Here is a 23,992-nt window from a genome sequence, read left to right as displayed (position 1 = left end):
ATCTAAACCGGCAAGATTTTAGTTTGTGATTAAGAGTTTTAATTTGGGAGACACTATTTAAAATTTGTGACTAATATGCATGTCAAATACTCCAAAATTTCAAGTCCGCGTAATAATACCAAATTCCTTTAGGTGTCCATCAGGGCGTATCAAATCCTAATTGCATTAAGCTTAGCAGTTATGTGCACAGCAAATTGCCACTAAGTGGCTGAGTTGATGAAGGAGATAAAGTTCAAAAACAAGCGCGACAAACTGGAAACTCTGAACAGGTTTATTATTATTTTTATTTATGCCATTTTCATTCCCAGAACAAAGCTGTTCTGTCTCATCTTTGTATTCCCTATTAATTAAAGTAATTCTAAATGATCAAACGCAAAATTTAATTATAGTTTAAATGTTAAAGCTGGTTGAATTTTTCACTCCCAAAAGAATAGGAAGTACCAGACTACATAAAGAAGAGTATCTGAAAATTAGATATTTAAGTGAAAAAAAATGGTAGCATAATGAAAAACAAATGCAATCATTCTAATTAATTTATTTAAATTCATGCATGTTGCAAAAATATGTGCAACAGATCAGGACACAAGTTGTTGTACTCCTAACAAGTCAAAGGAAAAAAAAATATTACATCTTCTTAGCAAATCACGACCAACTGAGTTATTTCTCACCTGAAACACATCACCAATTTGCACATACACCTCAGAACTGAATTTCTCACACTGTGAAATGACAGTACTAAACTAGTCAACATCATCCTGGGCTGGGGATAAGCTCATTGGTAGTGTGCTCTTCCAGCATGCACAAGCCCTGGGTTCAAACCCCAGCACCACCACAAAAAAAAAAAAAAAAAAAAAAAAAGATAATGAGATCATGATCTTAATAGTGAAAAGGTCACATTAAATTGTGAACTTGTGGTAATTAAAAATATTTTGAACTATATCAAAAAGTCAATTAGTATCTAACAAACTGAATCATTCCAATGAATATAATGAGTGCCCCAAGGACTTTGCAATCAGTGACTCTGAAACACCATTACTTACTAGCTAAATTTATGTAAACAATTAAGCAACTGTTACATTGATATTCAAAAAGTGTGGAGTAGCAGCTGGTAATTATTTTTCAAGTTTCTTCTTTGTCAAACTGTGAAAATGTAGAAAAATACTGATGCAAACATTTTAATCATTTGTACAATGTCTTGTAAGATAGTTATCTGAAGCATAAAGGCATGTCACACTTTAGTTATGTGAAAGCAATTAACTCTTTTGATTTTCACCTGGTGCTTAATTTGTTGTTCATTTTTCATTTAGTTCTCAAAAAAATATATAATTGAAACAAAGCTGTCCTTTCAAATTTTAGTCACTCCTTACTATTCAACAAACTATTTTCAATTACCATTTAGGACTTTAAAGAAGTTACATTACTAGGCCTCCCCAGTGATCTGATTTTAAATTCATTCAGAATCTCAGGAAGGGGAGTTCCCCCAGGTAATTCTTTTGTACTAATTTAGAATATCCAGTAGATAGTACCTCACTTTTCTCCCCAGTTAGCCTTCTCATGCAACTAAGTTCTCCACACTTTCTCCTAGCAACTCAAACTGCACCATTCCCATTCCCTATGACAAGATAAACTCTTCCGGGATAGAACTGTGGCTCAGTGGGTAGAGCGTTTGCCTAACGTCTGAGGCACCGGGTTCGATCCTCAGCACCACGTAAAATAGATAAATAAATGAAATAAAGTTTAAAAAATTAGGAAAAAAACCTCTCCTACTGCAAAACAGGCCTTTTAAGTACATTAATTCATTTACTTCATTCCTGAGATTTATTTGTAATCCATTTTTCAAGTACATGGGGAAAAAGGCATGAAAACAAAATGGAATGGTGTAGCCAATCTCTAGTGTCATCCTATCTCGGCCTGCAATCTGATTGAGCAATGTTAACAATTTTCTATTTAGCATACAGAAAAATGAAGGCTGAAGGTACTGTGTCATCTTACGTACAATATTACTAACCTCATCAAGAAACTGGCTTGTTGTACTAGTTAAGTTCTAATGCTAATTTAACTATCAAATGAAGAAATTTAAAAAGCCACTTTTACATTAAATCAAACACATTTCCAAATTCTCTTGAGCACTCATAAAAACAGCTAATACTGTTTAATAAAGAAGTCTATTAAGAGACAAACTCTTTACCTTTTTTAATTCTAGAATTGCAGTCGATGAAATTCTAGCTATATTTATTTGTTAATCAGATTTCAGTATTCAGTGCAGTGTGATGTCCCTTATGGAAAACTAAGGTTTATCAAATTTAAAACCAGAAATAATGGTTCTAAACTTTAATTTGAGCACTCTACTTACTAAGCCAGGATTCAAACTTGCTTCTATATGAAAAGGAAAAAGCAGAGGAAAATATGGATTCTATTTGTAGGTTTTACCGGCTTTATCCTCCTTCAATCCAGTCTTGTTCATACATTGTGCATAGCTCATAGGTTTTCTGCTGGATACAAATAATCAGCTGCCATATATATAGTACTTTCCTTAGGAGAGACACATTCAATGGCATCTCCGATAACAGCTAAATCTTTATTCCTTTATAAAGGTTTCCCTTCTTTTCAATAACACTGGTTGTCTCCATTAGAATCCTATTTCATTTCTCCTCCTAACCCCTTGAGTTAGACTATTAAAAGCTTAAATGTAGGGTTGGTATCATGTCTCTCCTTGGTGCTTGCTTAGTACTATAATCAAAGCAGAATAGAGGATCAAATTACCTCATACTTTTTTAAGAGAAACTTTTGGTTAAAAAGGTGTACTTAGAGCCAAAGCCAGTGACAGAATATTCAAACCAGTTAAGTTAGTTCCATGACCTTGGCAGAAAGTTAATAAATTATAAGTACTTTCACATCAATCAGCAATGGAAATTAAAATCAAATATGGAAAAATGTCATTGTTCTTTCTGAATTTTAATATTCTGACAGCAAATAGGCTACTTCTGTTGTTAAAAAAAATTGAAACAGACCATTTTGCAACAATATATATATTTAGGAACAATTTCTGCAAAAATAAGTTAATAAACACAATAAAAGAATTGAGTGAAAATTATTATGTATTTTTGAAACTGAAGAGCCAAATATTTAATGTGGTGCAAAACCATCTATTAAAAAGCCCAGTCCACTTTGAGACACACAGATGAAAGACTATTTAAAATTGTCTACAAGTGTTATCTAACCACAATTAAATCCAACATCTTTATTCATAATCCCCAAATTCTGAAGGAATGCCTGAATAGATTATTGTCAGTTTATTTCTTCAATACAAAGTGTTTCTAAGATTTCAGCAAGAATAATGTTTTGGCTTAATTCATTGTAATGACATTAATAAAGGATCTGTCTAGAGCTGCTGGATCCCAGTCAAAAGGCTGTTGAAGAATGCTTCATCCAAGGAATCCTCCAGCATCTCCCATAACTGGACTTAAGTCAGCATGCCAAGTTTAGGACTGATGAGGACAAAAAGTAAAGGAAAATCCCCTTTTATAGCAGAAACTTTATATTAAAAAAATGACAATGGTAAAGCCATGATTGTATGATCAGTACAAAAGAGAATAAATCTTAAAAAGCTAAGCACAAATCTTCAATTTTGCTACTCTACCCTTCTCTTTTTGTAAAATAGCTTACAGGACATGGTGGACAGCATGACCTTTAAATATGGAGAATATTAAATTTACTAAGTATATGTCACTCAAGTTTATGAAAATTCTGGACAAACTTGTTTTAGAATGATTCTGTGGTTAATTAAGCTCTGTTTGGAGGCACAAATACAATTTATTTCAATATAATAGTACTTACCAAATGAAACAAGGAGTTTACATACTTATCAAATATTTCATCCCAAACAGTGCAATATAATGATGCTCTAAGACATACAAAATTAACTTAACTTACAGTATTATTGTCTATTATTGTCAAACTCGATTCAACAGAAACTTGAAAGTACATCATACTTGACTAGGTCAAACTACTACTGAGTTCAAATAATTGATATGGAAGTATTTTGGAAAAGTGCCAACAGTGAGAGCAGTTTAAAAAGCAGCCCGTTTCTACAGAAATTGTGACAGTGACTACTCATCACATTCTCTGCAATATTACAAAGCACTCACACGAATTCTGGGGAGTGATACCCTGGACACACAGCTTATTTCACATTAGTGAACAAATCCAAAAATTTTTATAACAATTCTGACTTTGGGCCAGAAGATAAAATATCCCATATTTACATATGTACAAACCCTAACTTCTAACCTATTAGTTCTAAAAATGGCTTTTTGACTTGTTTTCAGAGGAAAAAGTGTACAATGCACTTGTATTTGTGCTTCTGAATTAAGGAACAATATACATTAAGTGGAAAAAAAAAAAAAGCTTGGGATGGTACTATCTACTTAAATTATGTACATGATCTTTGGATATTTGAGAGAATCAGTTTAACTGACCCTTGCCTTAGAGCAACTTAATTTTCTAAAGTTACCCAGGAAATGTATTCAACCATTTACAAAATCAAAACATCTAAAGTGTACTTTATAAAATCATGATCTTATTTACCTGCCTATTCTTCTACAAGATAGGTATACATTAAAAAATTTTGCTCAAAAACATAAAAATATATATTATTTCTTTGACATTTAGGTACATAAATATTTTACTAAAGATGCATCATCACTCAATAAACAAATGCAAAAACTGCTTTATAAAGTGTAGTTCTCTGCTAATTAGCAATATAAAATACAAAATGATTACAATATAATTAACCATTAAAGAGCTAAATTCGAGAGATTTGCAAACCAATACAGCAGTGAATAGCCCCTTGTACAAAAGTCCATTAAGAAAAAGTCAATTTTGTAACAGATTACATAAAAATGTAAGCCAATAAATGCATTATAAATGCAAAAGAGAGCATTGCTTCATCAGCACATTCTTCAGTCTTGTTTGAACTAGATGCCAAACTTACTGTTCACGTTTCGGTTCATCTTGTTTTCCATTAAGTTCTTGATCAACTCTGTTCAACAAAATATACAGAAAATGAGGTACCAGTAACTAAACAAACCTTTCTAAAAACAGTAACTACTTTTAACATAGAATATTATTCTGTTAAAAAAACAACAACAACAAAGCTGTGCAAAGAAGCAGACACAGAAAAAGATTACCAAACATTATTTCCCCAACCAGAAAAGAGAATTTTTAAAAGACAGGACACTGGCAAGAAACATGACTACAGTTTCTTCAAAGACTATAAAATACTTTACATACAAACTCATAAACTTCCTTAAAAGTTCATGACATAGTGTGGCTGCAGCAGGGATTCAAGGGCTAAGAGACTGGCAACATGAAAAATAACTCCCTCAAAAAAGATTTTATTTACTGAAATATGAAGGGAGATGGGGGTTTAGCTCAGTGGTAGAGTGCTTGCCTAGCATGCCTGACGTCATGGATTCACAAAGAAATATTAAAGTGTCACTAAAGCCACTAAATCATCATTAAATGATTATATGATCTTAAGTTCAGCAAAAAATGCATGCTTATTGAAACCTAATCATTCTCCAAAATTTATTGGTACACTGTGAATGTCTTTCACTTATGTTGATAATAAGAAACTGTTAAGAATTTAAAACCAAGAAATACCTAAATGTACATTAAAAAAAATCTCTAAATTAGAGATGAGTGGTTGTTGAACAGAGGCAGTATAAATATTTAGGCACATGGAAATTTGAAGGATTACATAATTATTGCATAATTTTAGACAACCCTTTAAAGACAATATACAACAGTCTATTACTCTCATATATGTAGTAATTTGAATAACTTATGTGGGGACATTTAAAATAATCTGGTATGATGCAGGAAGAGATTATCATACTTGTTTCCAGTACTATGATCATTAGGACCATTACTATGATCACCTGAATATTAGTGAATCAGATCTAAAAGCTCTGGCCTGGCTGGGTTTGGTGGTATATGCCTATACACTTACAGACTTGGGAGTCTGAAGCAGGAGGATCCCAAGTTTGAAGCCAGCCTCTGCAACTTAGCCAGATCCTGTCTCAGAAATAAAAATGGGCTGGGGGTGTAGCTCTGTACCAGTACCAAACAAATAAAAAGCTGTGGTCTGTTGTAAAACTGGATTAACATTTAAAAATATTCTTTATAAATATTTGAAAGATCTGATAATCATAATTATTTTATTTTTAAGCTGTTGAAACAGTTTTACAATCCCTAGCTACCTGGCCACACTGGCATGGAGTTATTTGAAAGAAACATCTGAGACATTTAAAACTGCTGTACTTCAATATTCACAATACTCAATACCCTTTTAAACACCAATACTTTACATGGAGATATTGTCTTACATAAGGTCTCATACCTAGCCATTATTTTGACTTTAAGAACAATTTTCTGTATTAAAATTGAATTTTATTATTCTCAAACTGATAATGATTTATTATTTTTTAAGGCTAAAGAAACTCTGTATAAAAATTAAGTTACTTAAGATATATGTAATATTATTATTTAAGGTTAGACACAAACAAAGGTGAAAAACAAAATCAAAATAATAGCAATAGATTTCAAATAATGCATTTAAATAAAAAAGTATGAGTCCCATTTTTTTTCTGCTACTGAAACTATGTGATAGTTGATTAAACACTAAAAACTTTAAAAAAGATATCATACAGCACATTTCTTCAACAAAAGCAATTCATTTTAAAATCCAGGAAGTAGCTGGCTTCAAAACATTCTACGATTATAGATTTTATTTTAAATTCCAGCCACTTGTCCGGCAAATGCAAAGCAATGCTTAAGAAAGGAATGAGAAATCAGCATGATATATAAACACTGACCACACTCTTGCAAAGTGTCATAGAGAAATATAAACCTATATCACATGGTCAACTGAATTCTCAACAAAAGAATTGAAAATATATTCAAAATTAAGAATGTTCCAGTACGTTACTTATAGGTGGATCCAGTTTAGCTTGTCAAAATGATTAATACATATATGATAACCTTTCATCTTAATTCTGAAGATTTATTAAACCATGTTTTGCTAATGTAAATATTTTTTTAAGAATCTATAAACAAATTAGATCCAAATTAGATCTAATTAGATCTAACAAATTAGATCCAAAATCTACTTTTCTAAACTACTTTATAAAGTGGTAACTATTTTATACCTTGCCTTTTCATCTTCTATGCCAAGATATTAACAGATAACAGTTTGTTATGCTCAAAGCAAAAGTATTCAAAATTTAATTTAAAATGGAAAGCAGAGTGTTTAACTGTTAAATGGTACATTGAACTTTTAGGTACTTTACCACATGTACAATTTGACTGGTTAGCAGGCTATTTAATTTAAGCATACAAGGAAATCAATGTTGGTTAGCTAAAGAGTATTTGCATTGCAAATATAATCAACCCCAAGAAACAAATTTGATTACTTAAGGAAGTTTGCATACATATTTCAAAGCACTAAGATTTAAAGAAAGGAATGAAACAGATAATCTTAAAAGTATTGGTTATTTTAAATAGCATTCTCAGTAATTTCTGTGGTTTCACCAATAGTGTTCAGATCAGTAACAAAAGAAGAAGGGCTTTAATTACTAACTGGCATTATATTTGGTATTAAAACAGGGTGAATCCAATCATTCAATTTTAGGACTCTGGATTTTCTATATTTGGATGTTGGGATGTATTTATATTTACAAGTGCTATTATCTTTCTCTACAAGCTAACCAACCAATAAAGAAGAGTTAGTCTGTGCAATGCAAATGGACTAGTCTAGATGCAACCCAGTCAAGGTGTGCATATACCTTTTGTGTTTCTTTTTAAACTTTTCTTCTTCATACCTTAGTAAGGAAGAGTTACTTCAGTAAATACACATTATGAGATTAACAAAAACTTAAACAAACAAAACAGACTAAAAATGAAATCATATTAAGTCTCTAGGAAAGACCAAAAAAACTGAACATATTATGTAGTAGGTAAAAATTAACTTAATAAATCTGGCATAGACATATTAAAAAGACCAAACCTCAGATTAGACTTATACCAATTCTTTTTAGAAGCTAGATGGAAATAAGTGAATCTGGTAAACAGAACAAATTCCACTCACTGATAAGTATTAGGGTTAGGCTGATTTAATTAATAATTTATTTTTTATTTAGCAATGTGATTTTTCAAATGCTATGATGAGTTTACTCAAATTTGGAGAGCAACATGTTTAAGTACAGGGAATGTTCTTTAGTACTAACCTATCAGGAAATCATCTCTTAGATTGTAACCAGTCTTTAAAAAGCTGTTATAAAATATGTGTAGTAAGAAATATTGAAAAATATTATCTTACACATCAAAATATAAAGATCCAATACAATTAAAGGAATAAAACAAAACATACTGTTTTATGCATTCTGGTATGCCAACATATTCCATGGGAACAAGTTCCGCTAGTTCTGCCAAATTAAAGACGTATCTAATTTTTTGGCTGAATTTCGAGCTATGAAAAAAAATAAAAACAATTACCTCAATATTTCTGACTATGAGTACTGACAAGAAATTTAAATAAGGAATTTTTTTCTACATGAATAAAACTACCTAATAAATGGTCTTGTAACAGCCAGGAGTGTTCTGATAAACCAAGAGGGATGCACAATAATTAGGGATTTTAGGTTTTTCCGTAACCTAGAAAAAAGGAAAAAAAAATTATAAATTTTCTACAAATTATAATGCTTTTAAAGACATGTGCCAGTTTATACAAAATAACTGAAAAATATCACCCCAAAAGTTCTCATTTATGTATTAATACTTTTAAAGACAAAACATTCTTGAACTATGATGGCTCCCTTCTACTGCTATGAAAAAAAAATTATTTCATTTGGCCAAATATATGTGTGTGTGTGTGTGTGTGTGTGTGTATATATATATATATATATTATAAAATGTTATTAAGTGTCTCCTAGCATTCATTCACTGGTCTTCAGAACTTGTCAAACAGGGAAAGACTAATATAGAACATAAAAAGCAAACTATTTTTCTTTTTCAAGACTAGGGAGAAATTGGTACTAATTTCTTCAATACCATGAAAGACTCTGTGCAGGCAGAAGTGGGAGGAGAACCACGAATCACATCTAATGTGTATACTTATTGTGACTAAAAATTAAAGACATTATACAAGACCTCTTTAAACAACCAAATTAAAAATGTTTATTTATCGGGCTGGGATTGTGGCTCAGTGGTAGAGTGCTCGCCTTGCACAGGTGGGACCCAGGTTTGATCCTCAGCCCCACATAAAAATAAAGGCATTGTACTGTGTCCATCTACACCTAAAAAAATAAATATTTAATTAAAAAAATGTTTATTTATCATGCATATTTCACACAAAGTGATCATCAAATACATATATATTTATTTAATTACCAGTGTGAACCAATGCCAAATTTAGGTACCTATTAATGGATCTGAGTTGAATTAACCATAGCAAGTTAAACCAATTGGAAGATTCAAGTTCCTTCATTAGCACAGACAACTAATTCCTGAGATAATATACTCTACGTATATTTTGGAATTTGTTCCAAAGAAAAATTAGAGCAAAACTAGTACCTTTAAGGAACATAAAACATACTAAGAAGTATAAATAAGGAAACACTCAAAATTTAAAAGGAAAAGAACTAGGTTCTCCATCTTTTCCCAAGACGTAAATTGTAGTAAAGTGTTTTAAATGGTATGAGGGATAATAAAGTGCAATCTTAGCAGTTTGTTTAAAGAATTATTCTTTATGGCACAGATCAAAATTAGTTTACTACATGACATTGGGAAATACTGTCTTTAGAAAATAGAGACATATTATGAAATTAACACTTAATAAGTGGCTATAGTATTTTTTTTTTTTTTTAAACTCTGATACCAAGGATTGAACCCAGAGGTGCTTAACCACAGAGCCACATCTAGCCACTTTTATTTTTTTTATTTTGAGACAGGACCTCACTAAGTTTGCTGAGGCTAGCTTTGAACTTGTAATCCTCCTGCATCAGCCTTCTAAACTGCTGGGATTACAGGCATGTGCCACTGCACCCAGCAAGAAACAGAGTATTTTTAAGTGGGAATCAAATATAAAACTTAACTGAATAAAAGCCATCTGTAAAAATTATTCAGTTTTTGTTACCTTCTATCAATTTGCTGATAACATTTTCTGAGCCATCCCAGACTGGGCATTTTTCTTCGAGTTGTTGCACCATTTAAATAAACTATCATGTAGTTTTCTGCTACTAATAGCTCCAAAGTGCCAATAACATACCTGCAAAAATAAATTAAGTTTAACTCTTAAATATCACTGTGTAAAACTGAACTAGGTTCTACAAATTATACAATTCCCTTCTCTCCCACTTGATGCATTAGCTGGCATTATAATTACTTAAAACCAAGTTATTTTTTAGATATAAATATTGAAATATTTATAGATTAAATGACATGATGTTTGGGATTTGTTTCAAAATTGAACAGTGGGGAAAGAATTAGGAATGAAGTCTAAATTGGTAATTGCTGAAGTGGGTGACTTATATATGAAGATCTGATATACTTTTCTGTATATGATTTAAAATTTTTCACAAATACATTTTAAAAACTGCACCCAGAATAATCTCAGAAATAGAACAACTCTTTGGAAATGTAAGAAGTGAGTCAGCTCATTACATTAGGCTTCTATGGGTAAATGTAATTTAGCCATATGATTCTAAGAGGAAAGTCACTTTTTTATATTTATTTATCCTCAGATGTATATAAAGAAGTTGGAAGAGATATGAGATATACCTTCTAATTTAAAAAATGCCAATCTTTTTGTTGAGTTGGAAAACTATAGTTTCATAATTCCAAAGAGCAATGACTTAAAAGAGTCAGAATTCTGTCTAAACATTTTAAGATATACTTACTTAAAGAGATTGTCCATCAGGTATCTATAGTTAGGTTGACCACTTTCAGGCATAAAACAGACAGCAAACACAACAATGGCATTTAATCCATCTCCATAATATCCTGAAAAAGAAATCAAAGACAAAATCACTAGCATGATTTTACTCTTAAGATTTTTTTTATAGGACATCAGTATGATTGATAGAAAATAATCAATTAGCACAGTTAAAGAGCCATATTTTAGCAAGTAGGCAAATAACATGATATAATCCCAAAAGACAACATCTGAAATAAACATTTTATGCAACTTAACAGGTAAAGTGGGTGTTTTCTAAAAGTGAGTTTTAGAAAACACCCACTTTACACAAAACAATGCCTAATGTTTTGTAGAATTGAGGAGATCAGAACCAAGAAAGAATTATATCTCTGACATAATTCCCAGTGGAAAAAAAAGGTACTAATGTGTTTCAACTGCAATATTTAGATATTAAGCTGTATTCAGTAACAATATTTTTGCTTTAACCATCATTTCTATTGTTTCTTAATATGAACTGAAAAGACTGAACATTTCAAGAACATTAGAATCTTCACTAACTTTCCTAATTCCTTAATTACAAAACACATTAAGTGTAATTGTCCAATATAATTATTTTTCTGTATAAAAAATAAAGTGCTATTTTTGAAAGATATTAGGTTTAAATCATAAGGCAGGTCTCACAACTTTATTTCTACCAATGAGCTGAATTAATGCATGTTGGACTTCCTGATTCAGATTATCCTGTTTCCTTCATCTGAATAAGATTAAATTAGGCAGAAGAATATTACTGCAAATATTCAAGTGATTTGCTTTCAGATGAATGAAGACTGTAGAAATAAGCAGGGGAAAGCATTTGGCAGAAAGTAAATCAAGCAGAAATGATTCTATGTAGAAAATAAAATCAGCTTGTATGCCTCTGTCCAGTGTTAGGAGGATTTAAAGAAACAAGATGTGCTCTATAGAATGATTTGCATTCTGACTTTCTGGCACTATTTACACAGTACCCAGGTTAACTTCTGTATGTGGTACAGTCAGACTGACAGGATCTTGTACTTTCCTAGCTGTCCCATTTGACTAGAAAATTTCCTAAGGGAAGGAACTAAACTTTATTATTTTTGAATACCCCATAAATATGCAACATGGATGCTCTACAAAATTATAGAATGAGCTAGTTCTCCAGTAAAGCTAAATGGTTTGTTAAGGGCTTTAAGGTAAATTAAGAGTTACAGTTTACTAATATCAATCCAAGTTTTACTAATATCCAAGAAAAAATTTGTATAAGAATGTTCATCAACAGTCATATTCATAAGTAGTCTTATTCATAGTCCAAACTGGAAGTGATACACATGACTATCAAAATGAAAATGGATAAATAAATGTAATTCATTTATGCAATGGGCTAGTATTTGGCCATATAAAAGAATAAATTATAGCCAGGCATGGTGGTGAATGCCTGTATTCTTAGCTACGAGGAAGACTGAAAAGGAGGATTTCAATTCCAGGCCATACTGGGCAATTTAGTGAAATTGTAAGAGTGTCTCAAAATAAAAAATAAAAAGGGCTAGGGATGTAATTCAGTGGTATAACATCCCTGTATTCAATACCTGGCAGTGGGGGTAAAAAAGATGTGTGCAAGAACATGAAGGAATCTTAAAAACATGCTGAAGAAGAGTGGTAAACAAGAATGCATACTATGATTTTGCATAAAATTCTAGAATAGGCAAAACTAATCACAGGGGTAGACATTAGAGTAGTGGTTACCAGAGAGGGGGAATTCATTGGAAAGGGTTATTAAGAGAATTTTATGGGGCAATGAAAATGTTCTATATATTCAGGAGTGGGCATATGTGATTATGTAAGTATTTGTCAAAACTCATTGAACCATATATACTTAAGATCACAGCATTTTATTCTATATAAATTATAAATGCATACAAAGGGGAGAATTAATAAACTCCCTGTTTTAGGTGGTATAGAGATAGGGGCAGATGGGAAATAGTTCTCACTGCACTTATTTTGGTATTTTGAACTTACTATATGCATATATTAATAATTTTTAAAAATTAATTAATTCATTTTGTTACACATGACAGCATAATGCTATAAATTATAGTTCATATTACACATATAGAGCACAATTTTTTATCTCTCTGGTTGCATATAAAATATATTCACACCATTTGTGTCTTCATACATGTAGTTAGGGTAATGATATCCATCTCATTCCACCATCTTTTTTACCCTCATGCCTCCTCTCTTTCCCTCCCACCCCTCTGCCCTCTCTAGAATTTGTCTATTTCTCCCATGCTCCCCCTCTCAACCCCACTATGACTCAGCCTCCCTATATCAGAGAAAACATTTGGCATTTGGTTTTTTGGTTAACAATTTTTAAATGTAGGTTTTATCCTTTTACTTCAAACCTGTTATGTTCCTAAAACAATATGAGAAATATTTATTATGTTTTCAAAGTTATGCAAGATCTCTGGGGATATTTTCTGAAAGCATACAGAGTTCTGATGTTGCATTAAAAAAATCTGAACAAACTTCAGTAACTTTTACCTCCATGACTGATAACTTTTTTATAGGGCTCAATTGCCTTCATATCAACCCTGTGGTCCTGTTCTCCAATCCTGAACATACGCCAGCGTCGTCCATCTTCTTTTTCTTCTGCTGCTGAATATTCAGTGATTGAGCCTTTCCTAATTACTTCTGTTGTTTTGGGTTTTGGAAGATCATCTGTCAAAATAAAAGGGTTTTGAATCACAAATTGTTATTTCTATAATAAAAATCAAGTTATAAGTTAACCACTTCACTATCTAGATTAGTTAGAGATTTCTTTTTTCTTTTGAGATGTGGTCTTTATTGTCCAGGCTGGCCTCAAACTCCTGGGCTCAAATAATCCTCTCCTGGGCAACTGGGACTAAAGGTGGATGCCACCATGCAGAGAATTTTTGCTACACTGTCTGTGGAATTTGAAATATCCCTTCCATAATACAGGAAAAGGCTTGCTTTTAATTTAAGGCCATTTATTCCTTTGGGAATCACAGTTTTATAAAACTTTTTATTGCCCAATTCAACAAGGACAGTTAATCACAGTGCAATGTCTATCAACAAGTTCAGGAAAGACAATTCATAGAGCCATATGAGTCTTTAATACATTGACCCTTCAGGCATTTCCAGATCTCTCTTACGGATAGCACTGTCCAAGACAGTTACTACCACAGGTTACTTCAAGTAACTGAGAGTTGATTTCTTTTTTAACACATAAATTATTTCCTCCAAATTGTAATACCAGATAGAAAGTGGTTAACTACTCAATAATCATTTCTCATTTGATCAGTTTTATGAAGCAGAAAAGTATTTATAATATTAAGAAGAATACATGCAAAAGTCTATTTAAATTACCATTAGCAAAAGCATAAGCATCAACGATTAGATGTAATTTATATTTCAAGATTGCAGTAGCTGATTTTTAATGAAATAATGATTTTCAAAATTTTAGTATCATAGTCCTTACCAAAAGATGGGGGGAGGGGAAACCTACTGCATGTTAGTTGTTTGTTTCCAAGACAAAGCTGTTAACGAAAATATCCTTCCAGGAAATGACTACAGCAGCATTAAAGAAAGAAGAGACAAAACACATAGGCAGAAAACTATTTCAGTATCTTATAAAATATTGCTTGTTACTGGACTGCTTATTGAACCAGTAAAACAGGGAAGAAGAACAAAAGACACAGCATATCACCTTCACTGCAGATAAAATACCTACTGCTAAACACTGCTTTGAAAAAAAAATCACTTTAAAGATAAATAGATATAAAAATTATTAACTATATAAAAATATGTAATAAGAATTATAATGTATTCCGCTGTTATATATAAATAAAAAAACAATTATTTAACTCAAGAAAGCATGCAAAACAAAACACATGCCAATTCCTTTGAATTCTAAATAATTAAAATGATAAATATCAGGTTTGGGGGCTAAGAGTATATATTAATTCAAGTTGGTAATTTCATAAAGTAGAGCACTACCCAGGCAACCTACTTTAAAATCACCCTCCTAAGTCTCCCTTCAGAACTTCCTCTCCACACTTTTAGCACATTCCTTATTTTATGTCTCTTGGAAGGATTTTTTTCCTTACTTGGTCAACTGAAAAAGACCTAACTATCCAGCAATATTTTTTTATGCTGATAAAAAGAAACAAAAATTGAGCATTATGAAGAAAATACAGCTACATATATAATCTACTACAAAGAGTTTTAAACACTATAAAATATTCAGATGTTTGCAGAAATTTTAACTTAAATATACAAACACTGAAAAGAATAACATATTTTGAACAAAATCCTCTAATACATGGGTTTTAGTAGGCTTCATGAACAAAATTTTAAGGCTTATCAAGTATTTCCTAAAGAGAATACAACTGCAAAAACGTGTGTCTATGTGCTTATATATATGTAAAGATAAACATTCATTAATAAAAAGATCAGCTAAGCAGTAAAACAATTACCTTCCCACTCAAACTCGTTACTGTTCTCTGATGGTGTGTCTAAACCATCCAAGTCAATCTCCCCACTTTCATCCAAATCATCTGACAACACAGAGCCATCACCGGGATCCAGTGTCAAGCTAATCTCTGGAGCCATTAGTTTCTTTCTTACTTTATTTCCATTAACTTCTAGTAAGCCTGAAAGTGGAAAACACACACACACAACAATAGTAGAAGGAATGCTCAGATGATAAAGTTAAAAGAGAAACACTTCAGCCACTTTATTCTTGAGAAAAACAATATTAAACAAAATCCCCAAGCACTGATTTATGAAACTTGAAAAAAATTTTTTTAAACTGTCGACGGACCTTTATGTATTTTTTATTTATATGTTGTGCTGAGAATTCTGAATCCAGTGCCTCACATGTGATAGGCAAGTGCTTTAACCACTGAGCTACAACCCCAGCCCCAAACCTGGAATTTTTGGTGGTACTAGGGATTGAACTCAGGGGTGTTCTACCAATGAGATTATTTTTATTTTTTGAGAAAGGGTCTCAGTAAGTTGTCTGGTCTGTTATGGAATTTGCAATATTTTGGCGTCAGCTTCCCAAGTAGCTGGGATAACAGGCATGGGCCAACCTACCCAATTTCATCACTATTGCTTTTATATCATTGGCAAGAAAACAGTGGGGTATATATGTCTTTTTAAGTAACAGACAGACTTCGCAGTCACCTTTACCACTAAAAACCTATTTCCTCCTACTTGCAAAAACTTCTAAAAACTGAGGATTGTCTTTTTTTTTTTGAGAGAAAAATTTTTTAATATTTATTTTTTAGTTTTCGATGGACACAACATCTTTATTTTATTTTTATGTGGTGCTGAGGATCGAACCCAGCACCCCGCACACGCCAGGTAAGCGTGCTACCGCTTGAGCCACATCCCCAGCCCTGAGGATTATGTTTTTGAGGGTTAAATTCCCCATGCACTTCAAAAGTGTTTTCCTCAATGTTCAATTTATCCTTTGGCTCCTTAGGATGGAGTAAAAGCTCATTGTGGCGTTTTTTTTGTTTGTTTGTTTTTGTGTTGATAAAGAAATATGTTAAAAATAACACCAAGTCCATTGGCAGTACAGGTATCAAATTCTTACCAGGCTGGCTCTCTGGTCCAGTTACATCTAGTATATCTGCTTCAATACTATCATCTTCTGGTAAAGGTCTGGAAGACACAAACATACTCTTTAATGCAGAAATTAAAATTTTTTGAAGCTTAAAGATCTGTTAAAAATAAAGCTTATAGGAACAATTACATGGAAAACAGAACAATGCTGTTTCTTAAGATTTGGTAATTTACAAATCAATTTTTTAGAAAATTCTGTTGGGGTTACTTATATGTCTGTGACACATAAAAGTATATATAAATTCTTTATTCAACAGCTCTTATCCAATTATAAGACATAAAAATTATTAAAGAAATCATAAAACGATCCAAATGGATAAATATGATGTGGTGCATGATCATCACATAACAAAGCTACTTGCTTATTCACAATGAGAATATGGTAATGCTGGCTACAATTTGTTCGAGTTTGGCATTTCCAAATTACTATCATCATCATGTGCTAAAATGACTCAGTTCTCCCACCTGCTCCTGATGTCCATATGCCAATTGCTAAGGTACCTTACTGGGTAGTATGTTTTCTGATCATGATGGCACAAAAAGCATCATTTAAATAGAAGGCCTTTCTTTGCAAAGTGTCAAAGGGGCTAGTCAGATGATTCAGAAGATCCTTGTTTATTTATTTACTAAGTTTTTTTCTTACAAACAACTTAAAACTCCCTTCTCCTAGAAGCCTCTCATATTCGAGTTCTAAAAATCCCACATTAAAATATTGTTCATTAGAGAAATATTTTGAAACTTAAATGATCAAAACAGTTAAGAAAAATAAAAATTACATATATGTTGAGATGGAAGAAGAGAATCATTCCCAACTACTGCAAAGGAACTTTCAATTCCCAGTATTTAATAACCACCTTGTTAATACTATTTTTTTAAAAAAAAAACCTAATATTCATTAAGTAACATCTCAAAAAAAAATTCTGAAGTTTTGTTCTACATTTGTTTTCATCAAAAAGCAATGCTCACATTGGAAAATCTTCATCTTGCCATTCTTCTTTCAGTTCTACACCTTCCATTCTCAGCCTGGATTCAATGTCAACTATTGACTCCTGATAATCCAGAGAGCCAATGTCCTGTGAAAAAAAAATTGACAATAACTTAATTTCCACTTCACATATTTATTGGCTGTAAAGGTGCAATCTAATACCTTAATATAATTTTCAGTTGCATATATGCAAATTGTGTCTCAAGCTGTGATTTAAATTGCATTAAAAAATTGAGGTAAGATAAGAAATTATAGTTAAATACAGGACTGGGTATAGTTCAGTGGTAGAGTACTTGTCTAGTATGCCCTGGGTTCAATCCCTAGTATTGAAGATAGAGCTTGATTCTAGAAATTGAACACTAGTAAACAATATTTATACTCAAAAGATTCAGCAGAGTCAAGTAGTATGCTACCATTTATATTTTCTTTATAGTTTTGATGCCACAATTCTTGAATCAGTCTATTTAGTAACTTGTCCAGTAAACAGAATTAGACTAACTTTTGATCTGCTTCCTATGTATACCATGTTTTTTCACACAGTGTAACTTTTCAGACTGAACTTAGTGGTATTTTACTGTAAGCAATTATATATTTTAACTTGTGTTATAGACTTTTATTTTAGTTTTTTAACAAAGGGCATGAATGCTCCCCCCACCCATCCTCATTTTACAGTGAGTCTAGAGATCCTCCCTTTGGTTGATGGAGTAAGTTGATAGATATAGAAGTCATGAAAAGTGGCTGGTAAAGAGTGCAACAAAAACAGTGACAAATACAGGCAATGAGGTATATGTAAGTATTTAGTTCATTTACATTAAAGTGAATCAGTAGATGAAGTTATTTAAAAAACAGCAGTAACATATTTCTTAAGACCCATGGAACATGACTAGAAGTACTAAAAACAAAGTTAACAAGTAGCTGATGCCAACAGAAGAGGAAAGAGGGTGGTATGGGGAGAAAGATTCATAACATAGCAGGTCTTTACTGTTTTCATAATAAGCCTTTCTACACTACTTGATTTTTTTAAAACTATGTGGTATAATTTAAAAAAGTACTTTTCAAATAAAATAAATGATACCAGTTATACCAGTTGTTCTTCTAAAAGATGCGGTCTTGTTTTATGTTCACCTTATGTCATTACAATACTCAAAGAATATAGTAAGTCATACCAAAAACAGCATATGTTCCAGGACAACAAAATTACAATGGAGATTTCTTAAATGTTTTAAACTTCACATGTTAAACTAAATTCTGTTGTCAGTCAAGACTGAGAGGGTCTTCCAGTACACATCCAGAGGAAGGTTTCAAACATTCTCAAAAGGTTTTACGTTTTTGAAGACCTACTCACTGGCACAGAAAAAAATGGCAGATGCTGACTTTTCCTCACAAAAATATTTGCTTGGAAAAATTAGTTTATTATGTACAGGAATAAGGAATTTTTAATTCTGAGAAAACAATGAGCCAGGCAATTTGGAAAAATTAATGGGGAAAAAAAAAGACTTAAAATACAATGATCTTGATTTATTTAGCAGTTTCTGTTTCTAATACATAATCTATACTGTATTAACATCCATTTTCAATGATGACTTTATAGATTTCGTTCTGACAATAATCTTATTCTGTAAAGAGGATGAGAATCAATGGGAGTGGGGACACAACTGACTTACCAAACAACCCCTTCTGTTTATATAATGAATTGAAAAAAAGACTAGTTTCTTCTAGATGGTTAATTTGCTGTATTTCTTAATGTTTTCTCAAGTCTTTGGTACTTGCTCTACAGTGAACAAATATATTTCTCTAAATTCAATATAATCAGAGATGCTTCCCATTATCTTGTCTCACTTTTCTATAATTGGAAAAAAATATTAGGATAAGCTAGTTTATCTTTCTCAAATAGTTCAAATAATCAGAAAATATTTAATATTTACAAAATAACTCAATTACTGAAAGTTGCAATCAATATATTCCCAACTCCTAGAACACTGCTTGGCACATTTCAGGCCTACAAATATTAAGTGGGAAAAATACTTAATTGTAAGGTATGACACTGGATAGAAAACTGTTGTTCAGCCTTAGGATTATTTTGCTTGTTAAATAAGATTCTTGTTATGTTTTACCCTTCAAAAATGTAGTGAAAATACTTTGTAGGAACCCACATATGTGCAATATAAATTTCTGTTGGCAAAATTACTCCTTATTTGTAAGAAGAAATATTTCTACTGTGAAAATCTAGAAGAAAAACCAAGTCTTGTAGCTAATTTACCACTTGAACAAGCTTATCACTTGCAAAACGCTCCTTTAAACACAGAAAGCCAAGTCTTTCAGTTATTTCAACCTACGTATTCAACTTTTACTCTAAAATATTGAATGATGTAATGTTAATACATCTCAGTTATGCTGTTATGGACATTTAGTTTGATGGTTAATTAATTAAGCTAATTCAACAGAATATGAGAGTGAGAAACATGATTAACTCCACCTTTCAACAAGAACTTTAGGAGAACAGTACATTAGGTAGATAAAAACAATTTCAACAATTCAGAGAACTGTTCTTGGAAGCACTTTATCACCAAGCAGCTGTAAGAGCAGGAAACAAACAAGAAAGGAGTTAATGTAAGCACAACCACTTTGAAGGAAATCAGGATATTGCTGACTCACAAGTTAACTGTGGTTGTTTCCCATTTTTTGTTCAAAGATTTCTCTTTTTTAAAGGAGAATGGGGAAATAATACTTTACTATGTTACTTGTGAAAATAACCTAATACAATAGAAATAATCTGATTTCTCAATAGATTGGTGGTAGTGATAGCATATCCTTATTTATGATAGGTATCTGTGGAGGTCATAATAATGAATTTCAGTCTTTGACATCAGTGAGATTAAAAATCAAGGAGAGAATGGATTTCCTTCTAATAGCTTCAGAAGGGAATTTCCACGCATAGCTGAACAAGCAAAAATTAAAAATTAAGATCATATTTAGAACTGTATAGACTATAACTTATAATTGTACTCAGCAACTTTACTATTACGTAGTTTAACACTGCTTCTAGAATAGGTGCAAGTAATGACCATCTCTGCTGAAATCAATTACAGCTTGCAGAAAGAAAACCCAGATAAGTCTTTTACTTACCCATTTAAAAGAAAATATTTCATTCTAAAATATTGGTATTCACTTTTTAATGAACAGCCTGCATATTTATGAAGATCATTAAGACATGCCTGCCATTGCTCCCCTTGGGATCAGGTAGGTTTCTAAGAATGCAATGAGATCTCTATCAGAAATGTTAACACAAAATTTAAAGAAAAACTGTGGAGTGGTGTTGACATTTCATATAAGTGTGGAAATAAAGTGCAGAATAGTTATGCCACCTACATTTACTAAATTTTCAGTGTGCAGAATATGCTAGAGACGCTCTGATACTTCTAAAAACATTAAAATCTAACACCTGTAACAGAGTTATAATTTTGGTTATAATATAAAACTATAATTTTGAAATATTACTATTCTGCTTCATAAGATGTAAGGTTAATGAGATACCTTTTTATCCTGTCAAAGAGAATTTATCAGATGTACGCATGTGTGTATACACATACACACACACACACTCTTACTTTCTGGATGCCTTCCCCCCTTATCACTCCATCAGCCTACAATGGATACAATGGATAGAACAACTGTCCCAAAGAGTGTTTTTCACATTTACTAACCACTTTTGTTTTTTCATCTCATATGTTTCAATCAACAACTTTGTAAGGTATAAAACATTGGTATTATCATTTTCATTTTATCTTATTTATATGAGTCAAATGACAACACACCCTCCTTCCCAGATATGGACCAGAACTATTTCTATTATAGTACACTGTCTCCAGTTCACTGGCAACTTTATACAGAATAAATCTGTAATGCCAGATTTGGTTACACTTGGCTTCAAAAGTCCTGTAATGCCTAACAACCATAATAGTTTTTTTGTTTTGTGATAAGCTAGTTTAACTTTCATGTACAGAGGGTGGGTCTGTAATAGTTCCTGTACATGCCCAAGATATTAGGCTGCACTAGAAACTATTATGAAGACTAGAATAAGAGTTAAGAGAGAATGTAAATGACAAGATCTAAGGAGAAAATGTACAATATAACCAAAAAACTACTAGTTTGCAGGAACTTAATTGGTGATTTTGGCTATGACTTCCGAAAGCTTACACATTCACAAATTACATAATTTCTTTTACAATTGCAGAAATTTTTATAAAACATTTGGAAAGATACATTTAACTGTAAATACAAAATCAAACATTTGGAAAAAGAGAGCCTAATTCAAACAAAGTTGAGGATGAAAAAAGCAACACTAAAATGCAAAGACACACTTCATTCAACTAATGGGAGGCACCATGACTACCTTGATGGAGCACTACAAAAGCAGTGCCCTCAGAGTTGCCAGGACAGACAAAAGAAGTTTCAAAGAAACCTAATAAAGACCCAAATATGTTTCTGACTTAATATGACCTGGTCTAGTAATTATACTTCGAGAAAATCCAAACCATTTTTTCCTAGATATTTTAACAAGAAAGGGGTGGTGAAAACACGCAGGACTCAGCTTTTCATGTACACACCTATATTTGTTTTAGCTTCCCAGAAGATCTATTAAAGCCCTGGTTACTTATGCTGTTTCCGTGTCTATCCCCCGAGGGTGTGAGGCACACCAGAAGTCCAAGTTTCTTTGTTCTGCACCTGGGCTGACGCTGGTCATAAATAAGGAACCAAAGTTGTCCGTCAGCGCACCAAGGCTGGGGTGGCGGAGGGGGCGGGAGTAGAGAAGAGGGACGATTCCATCTCAGGGACAACCATTAAACGGAAAAGCAGGAGGCGGGTGGGGGCAGGGAGCGGGTGTTGGCCAGCGCGAGCAGAACCCAGGGCGGGGACCTAGGCTGGGCGGGGATCCGGAAAGCACCTCCGGAGCAGGTTCCGAGGCGCCCCCTACAACGCACACCCCACTGGGTTTCCCCTCCCCGGGGGGCGGTGGGCACACGCCCCACAGGCGTCCGCCCCCAGGCTTGTTCCCAGCCCGGACTCGCAGTGCCGGGTCCTCCCAGGCCGCACTAACCCCGGAGGAAGCCTTGGCCCCCTCGTCCTCTTCGCCCCTCCAGGCCGGCGACGTGGGGCTGACGGCCAGGTCGCAGAAGGCGGCAAAGAGCGGAGCCCGCTCCCCTCAGTCAGCGGTAGAAAACCCAGCCCCGTTTCCCGGCCGCAGCTGTAGAAGAGGCGACAGAAGCTGACCCGGACGCAGTGAGATGCCCCAGCGGAAGTGACTACCTCCTGGCCTTCTCTAGGCGCGGCAGCAGGCGGAAGCGGAGGCGTGGTGTCATTTTTGAAACCCACGGCGTCGCCCCGCCTCCTGGGCGGTCGCAGGCTTAAATTAGCATGTGCGCGCACGCTCGCTCTGCGTTCCAGCTGGTGGGGCTGGTGGCTAGGACGCACCACTGGACTCTCGGTGCTTCCTCGGCTTTTGCTGTTAGCTGGGATGCTGGCCTGCAGTTGCGACGAGGCATTTTTTTTTTTCTGCTTGTCTCTATTGATCGTCACAATAACTGTGCATTACAAAATGGATAAAGGGAGGAAAAATTTCCGATGCTTCATTTTGGAGAGCTGGACATTAGAGGAATCCTTAGAGTTTGGTAATATTCCCCAGTGTGAACCGCTTGACAGCAGTGCTTCCCAAAATGTAGGGAGCGAAGCCAGCCTTAACTACTTAGCGAGGCCCTAAGCTACTCAGCGAGAACCCCATGTCTAAAAAGATGATGATGATATAATAATAATAATAATAATAATAATAATAATAATAATAAGAAGAAGAAGAAGAAGAAGAAGAAGAAGAAGAAGAATGCGACTGGTAATGTGGCTCAGTGGTTAAGTGCCCCTGGGTTCAATCACGGTGGACCCCCACCTCCCCTACGTGTGGGGAGCGATTAATCTTTTTTTTTTTTCCTAGTTAGTTGTGGATCAGATTTTGATAAAACAGAACAGAAAAGTAAAAAAAAAAAAAAAAAAAAAAAAAAAGACCTGCACAAAATCCAAGTAAAAACATTTTATTAGTAGAGCACGGGACATAAAGTTACTTGTAAAAATGCCGTAAAGGATCTCAATTTCTATACTTTTTTTTTTTTTTCCTGTGGACCAATAAAGAACAATTCTCAAAAGAGGTGAGGTCTGTGTACCACACTCAGAATCAAATGTCAGCTGGGACGCTGGCCTGATTTATGGTTTCAAGGAAATGAGATTACTTTGGAGAACTTCATAATCCCTCTCAGAAGTTTCATCTACTAAATCTACACAAAAGTCCAGCGGTCAACTATTTGGGCAATTCTATT

The 23,992-nt window shown here is 33.3% G+C and overlaps 1 protein-coding gene across 3 annotated transcripts; it reads right to left on the bottom strand.

Moving 5' to 3' along the window:
- Positions 1 to 257: 257 nt before the first annotated feature.
- On the bottom strand, positions 258 to 22,949 carry Bnip2 (BCL2 interacting protein 2). 3 transcript variants are annotated; one of them, XM_013359893.4, is made up of 13 exons: positions 22,729 to 22,949; positions 22,238 to 22,366; positions 17,612 to 17,718; positions 16,617 to 16,684; positions 15,490 to 15,666; positions 13,535 to 13,711; positions 10,959 to 11,061; positions 10,196 to 10,327; positions 8,629 to 8,715; positions 8,432 to 8,530; positions 7,848 to 7,883; positions 4,994 to 5,041; positions 258 to 3,488 (listed from the first exon to the last, which is right to left on the bottom strand). In XM_013359893.4, exons 3-13 carry the CDS (start codon positions 17,659 to 17,661, stop codon positions 3,464 to 3,466), a joined length of 1,002 nt encoding a protein of 333 aa, XP_013215347.2. In that variant the 5' UTR covers positions 17,662 to 17,718; positions 22,238 to 22,366; positions 22,729 to 22,949; the 3' UTR covers positions 258 to 3,463. The 3 variants fall into 3 exon arrangements, with proteins under 3 accessions (XP_013215347.2, XP_013215342.2, XP_013215352.2); XM_013359888.4 differs by lacking the exon at positions 22,238 to 22,366; XM_013359898.4 differs by lacking the exons at positions 7,848 to 7,883; positions 22,238 to 22,366 and having other exon boundaries at positions 22,729 to 22,948.
- Positions 22,950 to 23,992: the final 1,043 nt, after the last annotated feature.

The sequence above is a fragment of the Ictidomys tridecemlineatus genome, chromosome 5, assembly GCF_052094955.1.
Source record: "Ictidomys tridecemlineatus isolate mIctTri1 chromosome 5, mIctTri1.hap1, whole genome shotgun sequence".
NCBI lineage: Eukaryota > Metazoa > Chordata > Mammalia > Rodentia > Sciuridae > Ictidomys > Ictidomys tridecemlineatus.
The sequence above is the reverse complement of the archived record's forward strand: the minus strand, read 5'-3'. Positions and strand labels throughout refer to the sequence as shown.

Excerpts from the sequence above, each read along its gene's own strand:
- Bnip2 (XM_013359893.4), bottom strand. The coding sequence starts at position 17,661 with ATGGAAGGTGTAGAACTGAAAGAAGAATGGCAAGATGAAGATTTTCCA. Across the intron at positions 10,328-10,958 it reads CTGATGGACAATCTCTTTAA|GTATGTTATTGGCACTTTGG; the intron begins GTAAGTATATCT and ends TTATTTTTGCAG. Across the intron at positions 8,531-8,628 it reads GTTACAAGACCATTTATTAG|CTCGAAATTCAGCCAAAAAA; the intron begins GTAGTTTTATTC and ends TTTTTTTCATAG.